At 45.4% G+C, this 16,484-nt stretch overlaps 1 protein-coding gene across 9 annotated transcripts in view; it reads right to left on the bottom strand.

The window, feature by feature from the left end:
* Nucleotides 1-5,909: 5,909 nt before the first annotated feature.
* TMCC1 (transmembrane and coiled-coil domain family 1) overlaps nt 5,910-16,484 on the bottom strand; it is a 62,577-nt gene continuing 52,002 nt past the window's right edge. For all 9 annotated transcript variants that reach the window (XM_030282777.4, XM_030282778.4, XM_030282776.4 and 6 more), the window contains 2 exons: nt 12,356-12,491; nt 5,910-10,071 (listed from right to left, as the gene is read on the bottom strand). In XM_030282777.4, the coding sequence (XP_030138637.1) occupies nt 9,757-10,071; nt 12,356-12,491 (451 nt within the window). In that variant the 3' untranslated portion in view covers nt 5,910-9,756. The remainder of the gene's footprint in view (nt 10,072-12,355; nt 12,492-16,484) is intronic.

The following is a 16,484-nucleotide window of genomic DNA, read 5'->3' as shown; positions in this document are numbered from 1 at the left end:
CCATATATATATATATATATATATATATTATATCCATAAACTGGATAATTCAGCTGTGATACTCTGGTCACCACAACAAAGTCAGAAACAGCTCAGGGCCCATTTCAGAGGCACACCTGCAGCCCCAGGTAGGCACCACAGCAAGTGGAGGACGGCAGTGGAGCAGAGCAGCAAATCCCTCCCCACACAGAGCACGGGGCAGCAGCACTTGTGGCCCCCACACTGGCAGAGCCAACGTGCCAGGCCCAGACCCATGCAGGGGATCCCCTCAGGAGCAAAAGCAGACAGGTCTATTACCCACATGCTGCTGAGTAACGGAGACCTGGCTGTTCCACATGGTGACCAGCAGCCACAAGAGCCACAAGATAGAAAGTGCTGTGTGCCTTGACTCTTAGGGAATGATTGTGGAAAGACTGAGACCTGGCCAGACCTGCTAGTTTAAGTTTTATCCAACGTGGGATACTGGTGCTTCTGCTTCGACCACAGGAAGGTCTAAACTGTGGGGAACACCTTGTCTGGACCTCAATCATTCATGTCATGCTGACTGCATGATGGTTGCTCTGGGAAAACCCTTCATGAAGAGATATTTAGAGGTGTTTCCACTGATGCCTCTGGTGAGGAACAAAAGCTAAAGCAAAAATGCAGAGCAGCAAAATGAGGGATTTCAAAATAATGACCTAGGCTGATTTCAACTCTGAAGTAGACGGAAGGAATGGAGCTGGGATCCGCTCCCATCAGATGGAAATAAATTGGACTATTTCCCAGACAGATTGGCCCCAGCTGGGAAAGAGAAAGAAGGCAAAGAGGGAAGATGGTTCAAGTAGGAAAACAGAAGCTCTGATATACTAGGCATTTTCAAGAAAGTCAGATTAGATATATTATCAAATCAACAGCATTAGATTCAGCTGGCAGCATCCTGGGAGCCAAGAGACAAAGCTTGTCAAAGCTGATAGTAATCCAAGGTGGAAGAGCAACCAGGCTTTGTGATTTTTTTTTTTTTTTTATTTCTGACCACGACAAAAACTGATCTGCCCCTCACAGGACACAGGGGATGCACTGGAGGATGGCAGGTGCTCCAACATCTCTCTCACCTCTCCAAGAGACCTTAGGCAATAACCATCATTGTCATTTCACCTCCCCATGCCTGGCTGGAGGAAGGCTGGCCTCCCCGGCTGCTTGGCAGGAACCCTGAGTATTAATTAACACATTCTTAGACAGAGTTCCAAGCCTGTGTTAGAAACTTACTTAATGAAAATCTTCAGCCCCTCACAGAACCTCCCCTGAAAGGACAGGGATGGGTTGTCATGTCCTGTATGTTGTGACAACTACCTTCACGGTCAGAAATTCTCAGGGGTTCCAGATGCTCCAGACAAAAACAAACCAAACCTGGGCAAGAGCCCACAAGCTGAAAGCAAACAATAAACGAAACAAACCAAATCACTGATTAGTGTTGGCTCACTGCTGCTCAGGTGGCCATGATGGGGGCAGTGATTAGGGGAGCCTGAACCTCAGCCTGTGCTGAAGGAAACACAGCAAAGTACAGCAGTCCCTGCTTTGCCAGCCTCCAGGATGGGAACAGGAGGACATTCTTCAGAAATCCCAATGGCACAGTAGTGGGAAAGGAAGTGAGGCAGGGCTGGAGCAGGCTAACAGAGAAGCAAAACCAGCACCCTTAGAAACCACGGTCTGGTCTCAGGCAGGATGGCCACAGGCAGTGGAAACAGGAAGCACAGCAAGAAAAGCCCAGCCAGTTCCTGCTCTATTCTGCCCCCTCTCCCTCCCCAAAGCCTGCACCAGACCTCCCACCTCTGGGAGCAAACGGGAGCTCTTCCAGTGGGGTCTTGAAATGCTGCTGCCAGTGGAGGTAGCATTGAGTCTTAGGGCTCCCCACTGCCATCAGAACTTCCCTGATGCTCAGTCTATGCCTGCAGCCTGGATGTGACCTGGTGTCACTGCGGGGAGGCACTTGGGGCACCAGAACTATCCACCCCACTCCTGCACTGGCTCTCTGAGCTGCTGGTGGCTGACGCAGCACTGGGGCCTCAGCGGTGCTGACTCTGCAGGGGTACCCCGGCCTGACCTCCTCCCACTCTGTCCCTGGTCTCAGTGCAGGGAGATGCCTCAGCAAGGGGACACCCCAGTGTGATGCCTCTGGTCTGAGGGGTGTAACCAGTCCTGGCTGGTCTTGGCTGTCTCTGGGCCTGTGATCTTTCTCAATGCCTTAATCTCAGAGCGGGGGGCAGTGGTCTACCACCAGCTGAGCCTCAGCATTGCCCTGATGAGATCTGCAAGGACAGCAGATACTCCATGCACATGCTCCAAGGGGAATCTTAAAAATAGAAGGCAGCAATGTGTGGACCATCTCTGCCAGGTGCTACAGCCACAATAAAACCAGCATGAGCCAAGCCATCTGGGAGGAGCTTCACCCACACACTGTCCCCTAGAAGCTGGCTGTCACATGAGGAGTCCTTCAGTGCCTCTGTACTGAGCTTGGGCTTGATGCCTGCATGACTCTGCTCCAACCACCCCAGGTTGGTATCTGGGCAGGTCTCTGGGGCCCAGGCACCTGCTGCCTTGCTGCTGTTTTGGAGCTGTGGGCACTGGCGAGTCCTGCACCAGTGGAGGAATTCAGCATCAGGGAAAGAAAACTGAGCATTGGCAACTCCTTGGAGGGCGATGTGGCACAAGGATGACGGGCGGGCCCTTTCCAACCGGGAACAGCACCTGGAGGCTCCGCCCGCGCTGCCGGCCGTGGCCGCCAGAGGGCGCCTGAGACCGCGGGCGGCGCGCGGCTGCAGTGCCAGGAAGGGCCGCCAGGCGGCGCCAGGGCCGAAGGGGTCGCGCGTCCCCTCAGGGCGCGGCGGGACCCGCGCGGGGCTCTCGGGTCGGGGCCGTCAGGGCCCCTCCGTTAACTCCGAGATCAGCCGGTCCACATCCCATCCCTGTAACTTCGCGGCAGCAGCGCCCCAGTGCCGTGCAGGCGGTCCCGCTCCTTCCCGGCCGCTGCTCCGGCGGAGAACGCGGCTCTTCCCGCGCCTGGCTCTGCGCACTCGGAGTGGCGAAGACTCGGCCCTACCTGGGCCGGTCTGGCCGCTCCCAGAACAACCGGCCTTTGCCAGCTGGGACAGCAATGGACGGGGCAGATGGAATGCCAGCTGATACCTACCTGCCAGTCTTTCCAAAGATAGAAGGAAATGCCCATGTGCCCAATGGAGGTGGAGAGCTGATCTGAAAAAAGCAAACGATCTTTCAAAGAAACATTTTTTGGAGGAACATACCCCAAGTTCTTGAGCAGTTTGGAACAGGGCTATTGTACCCGTGCCAAGGGTCACAACTGCTTCAAGATGTGTGAGACAACAATCAAGAGGGTTGAGGGATGTTGCTTCGTTGAAGATATTTTCTGCTGAGGAGTGCTCCATCGGTGAAATGTCATCTGCTTCCTCCAGTCCCTGTTCTCTTCTCAGGATCCTTTGTCCAGGTAAGCAGGATGGGGTATTTGTAAAATATCCCATTTAGTTCTCAGGGTCTGCCTGAGACAAGGATGAGCCGTGCTTTCTGGTCACAGCTCCTTCCCAGAGCAAACCAAGCAGCTGCCTCCCCCTCAGTCTGCTCATCTGAGTCTGCACCATCCCCTTCAGGGACATGTTCAGCAGAGCTGAGGAGGAACGGGAGCTGGCTTGGCCCAGAGCTCCTGTTCGCGCTCAGGGACTGGGGAAGCACATTGGTGATATGCAGATGTGTCAGTAGTGCCAGAATCAGGTGGAATTGAGGAACTGACTGACCAGACAGAGCAATGTGGTGTTACACTCATCTGCTTCTCTGTCCTGGCCACACAGGCTCTCAGGGGTCCTCTTCCCTAGAGATCACAATAAGATTAGCTGTAAAGGTGTTCTTCAAACAGTGATTTGGAGCCAGAGGTGTCTTGAGGCTGTCACAACAGAGGTCTGATAGGTGACCCCAATCTTAAAACACTTTTATGTGTAGTGGAGGAACTTCTGAATGCCTTCAGACCTCTTGGTTGCAAGGTGAGTATCAGCTGAAAGCAGGCTGGGCTACAGGAACAGCTGCACTGAGGAGCAGGGCTGAAAACACACCTCATCTTCCCATCCTGCTCTGGCCTTTGGCCTCAGGCAGTATTACTTATTTTTCCCCCTTTGACCAGGATTGGCACAAGGCTGGTACAAAGGCAGAGAACACATACAAAGTGACTCTTATTCCTAATTTCAGAGGGGATCTGGCTATAGAGTATGAGCCACCCAGCAGAGCTGCTTTGCCCTGGGATATTCTATTTCATGCTATTTCAGGCAGCAAAGAACCCTCTTCCTATTTCTTAACTCCAGTCAGTGAGGGACGATCCACTGAGGCTGATGAACCACTGACCAACACTTAAACACCAGTTGATTTGGTGTTTAAGAAACAACTTGAAGACAACTATTTTGTGGCAGGGAGCTGGCTGTTTGCAAAAATTTCCACGATTAGCACATCAAAGTGATGTTTTTGGGCTGGGGAGAATGACTGCTCCAGTGAGAAACATCAGCCAATTCCTCACCTCCACTGCTGCAACCCAGCATGGGTGTACCCTTGCCATATCCCTGTTTGTTCCCCAGGACCTGGGTGGACCTATCAAACCACTTCCCACAGACTAACCAAAAAGCTGAGTAACATCACCTAATACCCTATATTATCAGATTAAATCTGTTGACATGGGAGTAGAAGGCCAGTGCATTCACCTTTGGTCATCATAGCCCTCTGCTGGTCCTGAGCCACAGCCAGCACCTCTCAGGTGACTACCCCAAAAGAATGCAGAAAGAACCATTTACCCTCACAACCATGTCCCATCCTGAGCCAGACAGCTCTAGCAAAAGCAGCACCATGCACTCACTTCAGCCGTAAACTGCTCAAATTTGCATTCTGGTTGTGTGGAGATTATGGGGGAAAATCCTGCAAACAGCTGCTTTTGCTTTTTGATCTCTTGCTGGTTTTACAGTACTTGCATCTCTGTGAAAAGAGAGAAAAGGAGTCAGTACCTTTCTCCTTAAAATACTGTTAATATTGTTTCCATTCCCTTCTTGGTTCTTTGTTCCCGATACCACATGACCAAAAACCAAGAGGAACAAGTATCTTCTCCACACCACTGAGGAATCCACTCACTTTCAGTTTGTACAAATAATAAAGGATTCAGAAATTCTTCTACGAAACACGGTAGCCAAAATACTCTTGTTTACAGCAGTGGCTCAACCAACATTGTTTAGCCTCTTGCCTTTGCTCAGGGAGACGGAACTTTCTGCTAAGGTGTGCCGTCCTGCTGGCTGCAGCCTTCCTCATCCAAACTAAACCAGGCCTGGAACTGCTCCATCACAAGCTCCCTGAGACACATGGGTTATGCTACAATTGCACCGGCCTCTAAACATGCATGCAACACAGAGTGGGTTCTGAAATCCCACAAAGTCCACAGAAGCAAGGGCCGTTCTCATCTGGGATAGGGCAGGCCACAGACCAGTGGTGGAAAAATACAGGACCAACTTCTGGTCCTTCCAAGACAGACCCTTCTCGGGTAAGCCTGACTGCACTGACCTCAAACTGAGTCATAATGTGGCCACAGGGAACCTGCCAGAAGCTGTCCCAGGCACAAGGGGGCTGGAAAGGATCAGTGAGGACGAATGCAATGCTGCTGCTCCTTTCCTCTACCCGCAAAGACCAGACACTGGCAACAGCTTATTTTCATTGAGCCCTAGTGGTGTGTAGCTGGCTGAGTGTAGGATAAAGTCTGACAATCAGAGCTATGGAAAACTTGCTCACATTTTGAGCTCTCAGGGCTCAGCAGTTTTGACACACCCCTCTTCTTCTCCATGATAGCACCTCCCTTTCCCTGCCCCTGCCCTTCTGGAAAGATCCAAACTAGGCCGGTGTTAATAGCTGAGGTCTTTATTTAAAGTTTTTTATATACAGTAAAAGTGCCACAGATAAATCTGCGACAATCAGACAAGACAAATGTAAATCTCTCTCAACAATTAGCAGCTTAAGATCTATAAACTACAGTGTTACGTTCACAAGTGTCATTTCTGTACTTTTCAACCCGTGCAAGTGAGTTTTTTTTATTTTTTTACACTTTTAAAACACACTTACAGCTAAGTCAATTGCCTACAACTATACCACCTGGCATACACAACACAGACACACAGGGTAACTCTTTAGCCACTTTCAGAATTCATTTAAAAACTGGCAAAACTACCCAATCTTGAACCCTTTGTAGTTTGGCTTCTTTTGTTATAATGCCTTTTCTTTTTTTTAATTAAAAAAAATGCATATTTTCAAAGCTGACAGACAGTGCTTTCCTGTCCCAGTGTAACACACTCATAAGTCAGCAGTTCATCTGATCCCACCTAAGCACGCATGGCATTGGAATAAACCAGCACTGAATAAATACAGCACTGCTGGGAGCATGCTGAGTATCCTTGAACTAAACTAATGAGGCTGAGAGAAAAAACAGCTTTATAAAAGTTTTAAAAGTAATTTTTTTTGCATCAAGATTTTCTTTCTTCTTTATATTGAAGGAAATGGGGGAAACAGATGAACTTCACTTGAACCCTCAAATGTTAATGAGAGGTGCTGCTCTTGGAACTTACACAGCCCATTATATTTTTCCCTTTTAATGTGCCAAGGCAGTATGTGCTAAACACATCTAAGCAATTTCTGAATCACTTCAACTCCGAATATGAAATGTTTTGGGAAGCATTCTGCAACTCAGTGATGGTCACTAAAAAGTTTTTATCTACAAAAGAGGCCATTAAAGGTACTCACACACGCACCCACATCCACAGCTGAAACTGTCCTCTACATCATCCAGAAACACTCCATCAGGGAAGCAAACACAACCATATACAAGGAAAGGGAGCTTTAAAGCTAGAATCACATTTCCAACAACATCATCATCAAGCTATCAGAAATCATCACAGACTTTCAAATTGAAGAGGGAGGAAAACTCCAAAATGTTCTGCTGTGCAAAAGGCAAAACACATGGCAGTTATGTTAGGATATGAGACGTGGATGCAGCATGATATATGATGTTACTGCAGACAAGTTTCTGGAATGGAAGAAACTGTTGAGAGAGAAAGAGACAAACACTTTGTCCAGACCCATATAATGGCCTTCACCAAAGAGTTCTGAGATGTCAGTTTCTATTAAGCCTGCACCTTCTGGCAAAGCTAGCAAATGGTATTTACTTAATATGACAGAGTTGAGAAAATAAATGAAATTAGGATTTAAAGAAGAGGGACAAACACTTCCTTAAGTACTACAGACACTGAGTGTTCAGAGCCATTGGCTTTTAACTCCTGCCTGATTTGACAACATAAAAACCTACCTTAAGCAATTCTAGTGTGAGAAGACTGAGAAAAAGAGGTACAAAGGCCAGGTTTCAGAAAAAAAGGCAACAAAGTATTTCAGTTATGTGCCAAATCAGTTCTTACTGTTATTCACACATTTCTTTCTGACAAAACCTGCGTAATGGGAAGATGATAGCCAAGAAATGTGAGTCACTAGAGAAGAGCCTCACTGGAGCCAGAAGCAAGGGAGGGAATGGCCACGCACCTCTGCTCTGGCTGTGGCACTGCAGAAAGCACAAGCAGTTTTGGCTTGAGTCAGCTGTAAATGGCAATCTTTGTTTTAATTAGGACAGGAGCAGATTAGTGCACATGGTGACAGAGAGGTGTACTGGGATCCCTGGGGGAAGGGCACCTGAGTTTCCTGTGACTACAGAAAAAAAGAACCCTTGGAGGAAGAAAAATGGTTGGACAGTGGAGGGCTTGCCTTTGCTGGCAATCAAAAAACACTCAAGGTATTAACCTTGTTTGAGGGAATTTCTCAGAACCCAGCATCTGCATCATAGCACAATGCCCATGTATGTGTGTATATATGTTGTACATGTCTCATACATGCCCATGTATGATTTCAACTGGTTTAGGTCACTTGGGCAACATCTGATTCTTAGAGAGAAGCTGATCCTGGAATGAAGGAAAACAGTAAGACCTAACTAAACACCATAAATGGCTTTGACAGAATCCTGGAGGTTTTTTTTTTTTAGATTTCATGAAGACAAAAGATGAATCTTGGCACTGTTATAGTGAAAGGGACAGCAGTTAAAAATCAGCACAGAATGAACAGAGATTCCTTGGACTTGAGGGCTGCCTGCCTGTACCAACAGGTCACCAGCAATTGCACATTGTGAGGACTTGGGGTTACATTTGAAGCTGACGTTTCCTTTCAAGATTTACAAAGGTGTCTGCACCAAGTGTTGGATCCTGTGGCTGAAAAAGAGGATGGCACACCACAGATACAGACACACAAATAATCTTACCAGAGTCTGACAGGAGGAAAACTTTGGTTTCACTTTTCAGTTTTTGTTTTTTTTTTTTTTTTTTTAAATTAAAAGTATTTTTGAGATAGCCATTCTGTTAAGTGAACTGTTGAGTCAGTATTTCTTTCCTCAAAAGAACCTGTCTTTTCCCTAGGAAGAGATGAACAGAAATTCCTTGCTCTTATACTGAGGCCAGGAATGAGAGACAAAATGCAAACAAAAAATACAAACATACCATCCTTCACATGTGGAAAAAGAAACAAAAGCCCTGCATGACAAAAAGGTGTAGAGAAGACAGATGTTTTTCAAGATGCTGCATCTTTAAGCTCAGGAGGACAGACAAATGGCATATGGACAATGCTGCACTAGACAGGCTGACACTAGAAACTACTCTCTGCCCTCAGAACTGCTTCAGGACAAGACAGCTCACAATTATTCACGCATTTCTTCATTTAAAAACATCACTTCTTTATTTGAAAGAAAAAAAGTAATGACCCTCCCAACCCTTTCAAAAAAAACCCCCAATAATAATAATAATAATTATAATAATAATAAAAAATCCTATTAGAAACAATAAGGAAGCACTGAGAGTTTGAGTATTACACTCTTCAAGTATGCTGTTCGGATTTTTTTTAAATCTGTGAATATACATATATTAAAAAAAACCTTAAAAGTGCGACCAAGGGCTTCTGCTTAAAGAGTATATTTCAAGGACTGCTTCAAAATACTGTAGCACAACTGTGCAGTTACTGTGTATGGCATGAGGCTTCCACTCCATATACCCAGCCAAGTTAGCCAGCCTTACAGAAATTTACTGAAATCAGGTTAACACAAACGGCGAACCCAGATGCTGAGCTGGGAGAGGGATCCACACGTTGTTGTTTTTCTCTTGTTAAGGAAAGAAACCACTCAACGCATACAGTCGGACATGGAATGTGAGCAGACTTCACAGTAAAAGTTTAGTGTTACTGGTTTGCTGTGGTACCATCATTCAAGGCTGTGCACTAGATTGAGCTTTGCTCATCTTAAACTAACCATGTTCTCTTCTTCCCGACAGGTTTAGTACAGTAGTTCAAGCCACAATTTAAATTGCCCATTGGTATGCTTCAAATTTCTGTATTTTATTCATTTCTTTTGTACACTTTAAAGAATCTTAAGATTTGCATCCAAAGAGAACCATGCTACATAAAAATTATCCAGGATTCTCGCCAAAAGAGTTCTTGAATAAAATCTAAAAAATACTATTGCAATGCATCTTGCAGAGAAAAAACGTTATTCTAAATGTAAACAAATTCACTCGGACACTTTAAAACTTCAGCAGAGTAGTTGCTGACTAATCTTTGCCACACTTGCTCACCAAGAGCACCAGGAGGGAGCAGCACAGCCCATTCCTGCCACCATCATCTGGGGGGAGACAAGAATCGTTCCAAGTAGCCGGTGATGGCATCCCAGTGCTTCCACAAAAAGGCAATGAAAACCACTATAAATAAAGTGCTGAACGTCCTATTGCGAGTCTTCATCAGGGGCACGACGCAGTTGGCCACAGTGGATACAAAGACGAGGAGGACAGCCATGACAGCCAGCAAGATGTTGATGAACTTCCCCAGAAGGTTTCTGGCTGTGGCATTCTCCAGCCCCTCCAACTGCACCACTTGCTGCTGCTGCTGCTGCAGCTCCATCTTGGAGATGCGCGTCTGGCACGCTTCCAGTGCCTCCTGTGGGCAAGAGCACATGCTGGGTTACTCGAGTTCACAGCTGTTACCTCACCAACTAGGCCAAGTCAGGACTATCGCCATGCCTCACAGCGTTCATGCACTGAGCTCCTGCCCTGCAGCAGGAGCAGAGGAAGCAGTGCCATTTCCCATATCTGTGGTGAGAAGCCCCTTGCTGACTGGGCACTGCAGCCTGCAATAGACCACAGTGCCTCATCTACACCCAGAAGGCTTGACATGGAGGTGCCAGGCTGGGAAATCCCACAGCTTCTGCCAGAAGGGCGCTACCCTGGGCACTTCAGCTTTGGTTCCAAAAGGCCACTCAGAGGACAGAGGTACTGTGCCTAGCCAGAAATCTTCATCTTCTTCTGGGATGTGCATTCCCAGAACCCCAACTTCCATCACCTTCCTTGGAGTCACTTGTACTTATCTGACCCCTTTGCAGAAAACTAGGCAACGTCACAGAAAACTACATCAACAAAAATAACTACCAAATGCTCAGCTGTGTCCTGCTTTCTTAGAGAGCTGTGAGCTCAGAGAAAGGTCTGAGGGGCAGTAAGGCTGGGACTTCATAGCTGCCATTGCAGGAAGGGTATCTTCTCCAGACTGCAGCAAGCTGTGGCACTGGCACAGTTCCAGCTGACTCTGTGAGGGCTGGGGAAAGACATCTAGAAGGGTAAGAAGCATGAGATTTATGGAACTGCCTACAGGAAGAGGCAAAATGAAAGGAAGTGGACAAATCCACCTCCTTAAAGCCCCACTGATTCAGGGAGGATTTGTCAGACCTTTTCACCAGGCTCAATCCCAGCTGGACCAACCCAACCTGCACTAACACTGGTGACACGCAATGCAGGGGGCTAGGGAGAAGAAGAGAGGTTTTCAGGCAATTAACACCAAGAGAGATTTCTGCTCTTGAAGATACCAAGTTAAAATATTTCCACTAATCTTCCCTCAGAGTCAGCTTTTCAGACACAGCTGCAAATATGATATACAAGTCTGCAGCAATACTTCCCAGACTGATCACCAAAAAAGGAACCAGGACTGTTGCTCTGCAACAGTAGCTCATGCTCTTCAATAGTTTTTCGCTCTTCAATAGTTTTTCATACAACAAGACACTTCCCCCTTCCCCAACAGTGCTGAGAAATAACACTGTCCCAACTTTTGAGTTTACACTAAAAACACTGAATCATATAATGTAGATTAAAAAAAGCTGTTGAGAAATCCTCAATTCAATTCACTCTTCCTGCCATCTGAATTTAGAGAGGAGAACAAAACCTGACTGTTGTAACACTCCCCCAAGGGAGAGCCTCCTGTTTACACTGCCAGGGGCCATTGTACCACTGTCCACAGACACTGATTAAATTTAAGTTAAAGGTCATTGTCACCTGTTACATTTCTCATTGCATCATGTCTGTGGTGGTTAATGAAACATGAAAGCTTCTCCTTGGTTAAGACCCCTGAAAGCACAGGACAGAATTGCTCAGCTGCCTTAAACAGCAGTGACCAAGAAGAACGTTTGACAACAGCATAGCCTGCATGGTCTTCAGAGGAAATCACCTGGCTGAAGTACCTCAGCAGGAAAAAGGGAGAACTCTTAACGTACAACTCTCTGCTCACACTACAAATATCTCCCATCAGCAATCAGAACTGAGATATCTGTTAAAACTACCACAGCAAGTACTTATACTAGTCAAGAGACTTGTTTCTGAATAGGCCTTTCTCTGTAAGGGTCAGCAACTGCTTTGCTTTATAGAAGGGATTCCAACTTCAAGACCTGTTTCATAGCCTTTTTTACATACTAAATTAAACTTTTCTTTTAGAAACACCTCCTTATTTCTTCAAAGACAACAGAAAGAATTATTTCCTGACTCAATGCAGCGCACACACAAAGCCATTTTTCCTTACATGTACGTGACCATTGCTGTAAAATCACACACCCCAGGGCCCATGTACTGGGAACACTACTGTAAAAGAAGTGTTTGGATCACAGCCCATTGACTGTCTAATATAAAAGCCTGCACAAAGAGTGGGCTCTGGCTCCTGCTCTGCTCCAGCTGAGCAGTAGGTCCCTTCAGTGTGGGACACAGCCCTGCTTTATGGAGGAGGTTAGCTGGAGAGATATCCACAGGCCAGAGATGGAATAAGGACCCTTTGGAATGCAGCAGTTTAGCAATAAGGCTACAAGGATTAAAATCAAATAGTGAAGCACAAGCATACTTGAAAAGTGAGTAAGTTCCTGAAAGAGCAGGCAGACGGCAGGACTTGGGTTCTTGCTTCTGTCACCCACCTGGATGTCCCGGGCTCGCTCGTAAGACTGATAGGCAATCTTTTCCTCCATGCTGGCCAGCTCCTGTTTTAAATTGAGGATCTCGTTCTGGTGGAGCTCAGTCAAGTCATTTAACTGCTCTTCAAGTCTTTCACATCTAGAAATGACAACACATGTCAATGGCTTTAATGAGAAGAGGATGGCAAAATGACACCAGTGACAAGCAAGCAATGAATACCATGGCCTGTGTACTGAAACCAGCACGGCTGCCTCAGTCAGCACACAGCACACTAGCACTAATGCCCTCTTGCTAGAAATTAGTTCTTTCTACCAGGTAAACTCTGTGATACTGTTCCTACCCTGCAGAAAACACACAATTACATGGTAACTTGAGTGATGCAAGAAATTGAGGACAGAATGAGAATAGGATGAGGTATTCACCAAACTTCTGTGTAAACCAAACAGTTCCCTTCTAACACCATAAACTCCTAAGCATTTTCATCTACACTTGGAACAGTAATGGGCATAAAAATTACACGGAAATGACATGTGACTGATGCCTCAGAGAACATGTTGTTACTGTCTGATCTCTGCATGAGGTCACATGGATCTTTGATTTGTTTTTCCTTTATCTCCCATGAATGATGCAACTTAACAAGCAAATACCGTCATATTATTTGTAAGAAGGACACATGAATCACTAACCTGCAGGCTTATTTTTCAGTTTGCTCCTGGTGGATGGACCAGGAGTAGTCCTGAGGAGAAGAGGTTTGCTTAAACAAACTGAATGATAACAATTCTGAGAGATAAAGTTTTGCTTCTCCCTAAGAGAATTATAAATTAACTGAAATGGTAGCTCTGATGGTAACAAAGGTATGAGCACAGCTGTGGTGGCCATTGGGCTTTTTTCCACTGTCTATGCATTGTAGCAGAAAAAGCTTACCACACAGTCTTTACCATCTAATTCTTAATACTAATAACCAAGACTTTTCTAAGGAATTAACCACAGAGATAATTCCTTGTTTAAATTTTGGTTTTCTTCTGACTCCACTGAATTCCTACCAAAAAGAAAAAGACACACCACAAGATGTACAACACAACACAAGCAATATTTATCTAGAATGAAGAATTTAATTGCAAGTTCTGAAACTAAGACACAAGTCCTGCTTCTCATTTTTTTCATTTTTTTTGTGTTTTAGAATCTGCAGTCAAAAGCTAGGCTTTAAAAACAGTCTTGGTTTTGTTTTTAACAGACAAGTATGAAAATAATTTTCATTTATGTTCCCAATGCAATATTGCTTTAAACTAAGAAGGAGTGAGACTGCATGACAATTTGCAGCAGTAAAACGCATGTGGTCAACCAGCAGTGAAACCAAGACAACTGCCAGCTGACATGGCTGAGCCCAGAAAGGTGCCACAATAGCTGTGCAACTGTGCCAGGACACACCAGAGAACTGGTTTCCCAGGACTGACAAGGAAATGGCCATGTGAAGAGCGGCTAGTGAAGAAGGAGCCCAGATAATTAATATTGTCCTTTGTTCCCACACAACTTAAAACTGACAACAACTTGACAACAACCAAAAACTCACAGCTAAACCCATGCCAAGCCTCAAAGTCAGCATCAATTACTTGAAATATATTCAGTTTGTTACTATATTACAAAATTCACCAGTGTGTTTATTACACAAGAAGAAACTTAAATATTTCTGAAAATAGCATGACTGTGTTTTTTAACCTCCTCTCATATAAACACCTTTCATAAAGCAGCTGTTGCCAAGCAGCTTAAATCCTGTTCTCTAACAAAGAGAGAACAAAGGAAACAATTGTATTTTAATAACTTCAAAACTACCTCAATCTACAGGAAACATAAGGAAACCCTGCTAATCTGTATAGCTAAGAGTTTAAACAGAACATGATTAGTAGAAGGGTTGGCTCCAATCTTCCTGCCCTGAAGACTGCAGAACAACCAGCTCATTCCCAATCACTTCACTCTCTGCTTAACCTCAGAACTGCTGCAGTTTGCATCCAAGAATCACCTGCACTTCCAGAACTCACTGTGTCAGGCAAGTGCTAGAACTGGATTATTTTAAAAAACACATCCCTGCCCCCACTAACCTACCCTGACTTATTTTTTAAATGACACATCCTTCATTCAGCTTCTTTTCACTTCTTGTCCTAATATCTACAATTTAGAAATTATTTTTTTTTCCATCTGCTTTCTATTGATGTTCAGATTTAAAAAGCAAGGAGGGACTTATGCAACTTACAGGGTCCAGAACCATGGTTTCTCTATTGAAAGCTGGTTTGCATTTAAGTGGGAGTATTACACAAATAAAAGGGATAGGCTACTTGTCAAGAGGATTAAGATGAAATACATACCTCGAGCTCATGAGTGCCAGGGTCTATTGAACAAACTAAATTTGTCTGTGAATATTGCAGTGCCCTAAATAATCAAATCTCACTTCACTTCATGTATGGAAAACGCCTCTTTGGAGTTCAAGAACTATTTTGTTACTATTTTAAATGTGAAATTTCCCCTTAAAAGAACAAGCTCCTGCCCAGAAACATCTCTGTGCAGCAGATCAATGCTGCCTGTCACAAGTATCACAGAGATCATGAGAGCTGTTCCTACGGACACAGTAAATAGCTGGGGTGCTTGGCTCAAGTGTGGGATATGGGAACACTTCATTTCAAATAGTTGTGTTTTATTTCCACATGTTTTCTGAGGCTCACTGCATGGGAATCAGGAAAATGGTCTTAAAAAGGCTCAGAAACACAACTATGACCATCTCATTTTTCTAAAAAGCTTTAAGGCATTTAAAAGTAATAGCTGCAAAATGCACAGCTAACACAGCATATGGAAGGGAGGGATGTGATAAAAAAAGACATTTGATCTGCACTCAGTGCTATGGCAAGTAAACTCTGATCAAACTAATGCTACAAAGACATCTGCAGTAGACTGTGAATGAAGTTTAGTACCTGTCTTCAGGTGTCTCTCAAGATGGACCTTTTTGTCTTTATAGCTATGTCATACAAACATTCATGTACATTTGTCGCTAAATACATCTTTACACTACTGAACACACTGCTTCCAATAGTGGAGTAAAGAGCTAAAACCAGAAGTTATTTGTAGTATGCTCCAAGTTTTCTACCTAGAAGGATACACAAAGGACAGAGCTTGCTCCCAACAGGGAGCATGAGATGCTCATGACACCCGCACACATCCCTGTACTTCCAACTCTGAGCCTCCCTGGAAGGAGCACAGACAGCTTTGCAGGGATGTTTTGGTGCTGCCCTGGCTGGGTAAGCACCAACACACGCTGCCTCCACTGCCCAGCCACACTCCAGAACAGCTGTGCCAACACTCCTAGACCTCAGAGCTTTAGCTCCTTTTATCTATTTTAAAACACATCATGAGGACAGACTGAAGTGTGACAATTAGACTATGTTAAAACACAGAAAAATGGAAGCACCAGTGACTAGCCTTTTGGCTGAACGATTTTTTCTGACAGGAGCATGGGAGACCTAAATGCCCTTTCCAAGGCTGTCAGGCTTGGGAAGAAACCCAAAACCTTAGACTGGCCACACTCCAAATATGTGAGCTTATGGGTTTGCCATGTACAAACAGGTTCCTGAAGGGACAAGCAAGATGAAAATACTCAGCAGGAACTTTATTTCAGTCTCAATAGCACAGAAAGTCCCTGCTCGTACGGGTAAACAATTGCCACCTTCCAATAATGATATTAGCAAGAAGCCATTTCAGTGCCTGCTCCTAGTGCAAAGAAAACAATGATGGCCAAGTACTGTCAGGCCCTTCCTTCCTCAGTGGCTCAGCCCCAGCAGAGCAGAGCAGTGCTCCGGAGCCAGCATGTGCTGGGCAGCACAGCCCACCCTGGCCTCACCATGGTGCTGCCAGGCCTGCACCATGGCGGGAGAACTGGAGCAACTGGACCGGCGAGTCCCTGCCTCAGAGACTAGGGTTAGCAGGGAGAGGGGAGGGAGGAGATGAAGGAGGTCAAGGAAAACATGTGAGGCAAGCCATGGCTGATAAACAGAAACTGCACAAACACAAACAGGAAAAAAGATCAGAACCTGCAAAACAGTAGACAATTTAAGAAAGAGGAAATGGATTAAGACCAGGTGAGAAAAT

Source organism: Taeniopygia guttata, chromosome 12, assembly GCF_048771995.1.
Source record: "Taeniopygia guttata chromosome 12, bTaeGut7.mat, whole genome shotgun sequence".
NCBI lineage: Eukaryota > Metazoa > Chordata > Aves > Passeriformes > Estrildidae > Taeniopygia > Taeniopygia guttata.
The sequence above is the reverse complement of the archived record's forward strand: the minus strand, read 5'-3'. Positions and strand labels throughout refer to the sequence as shown.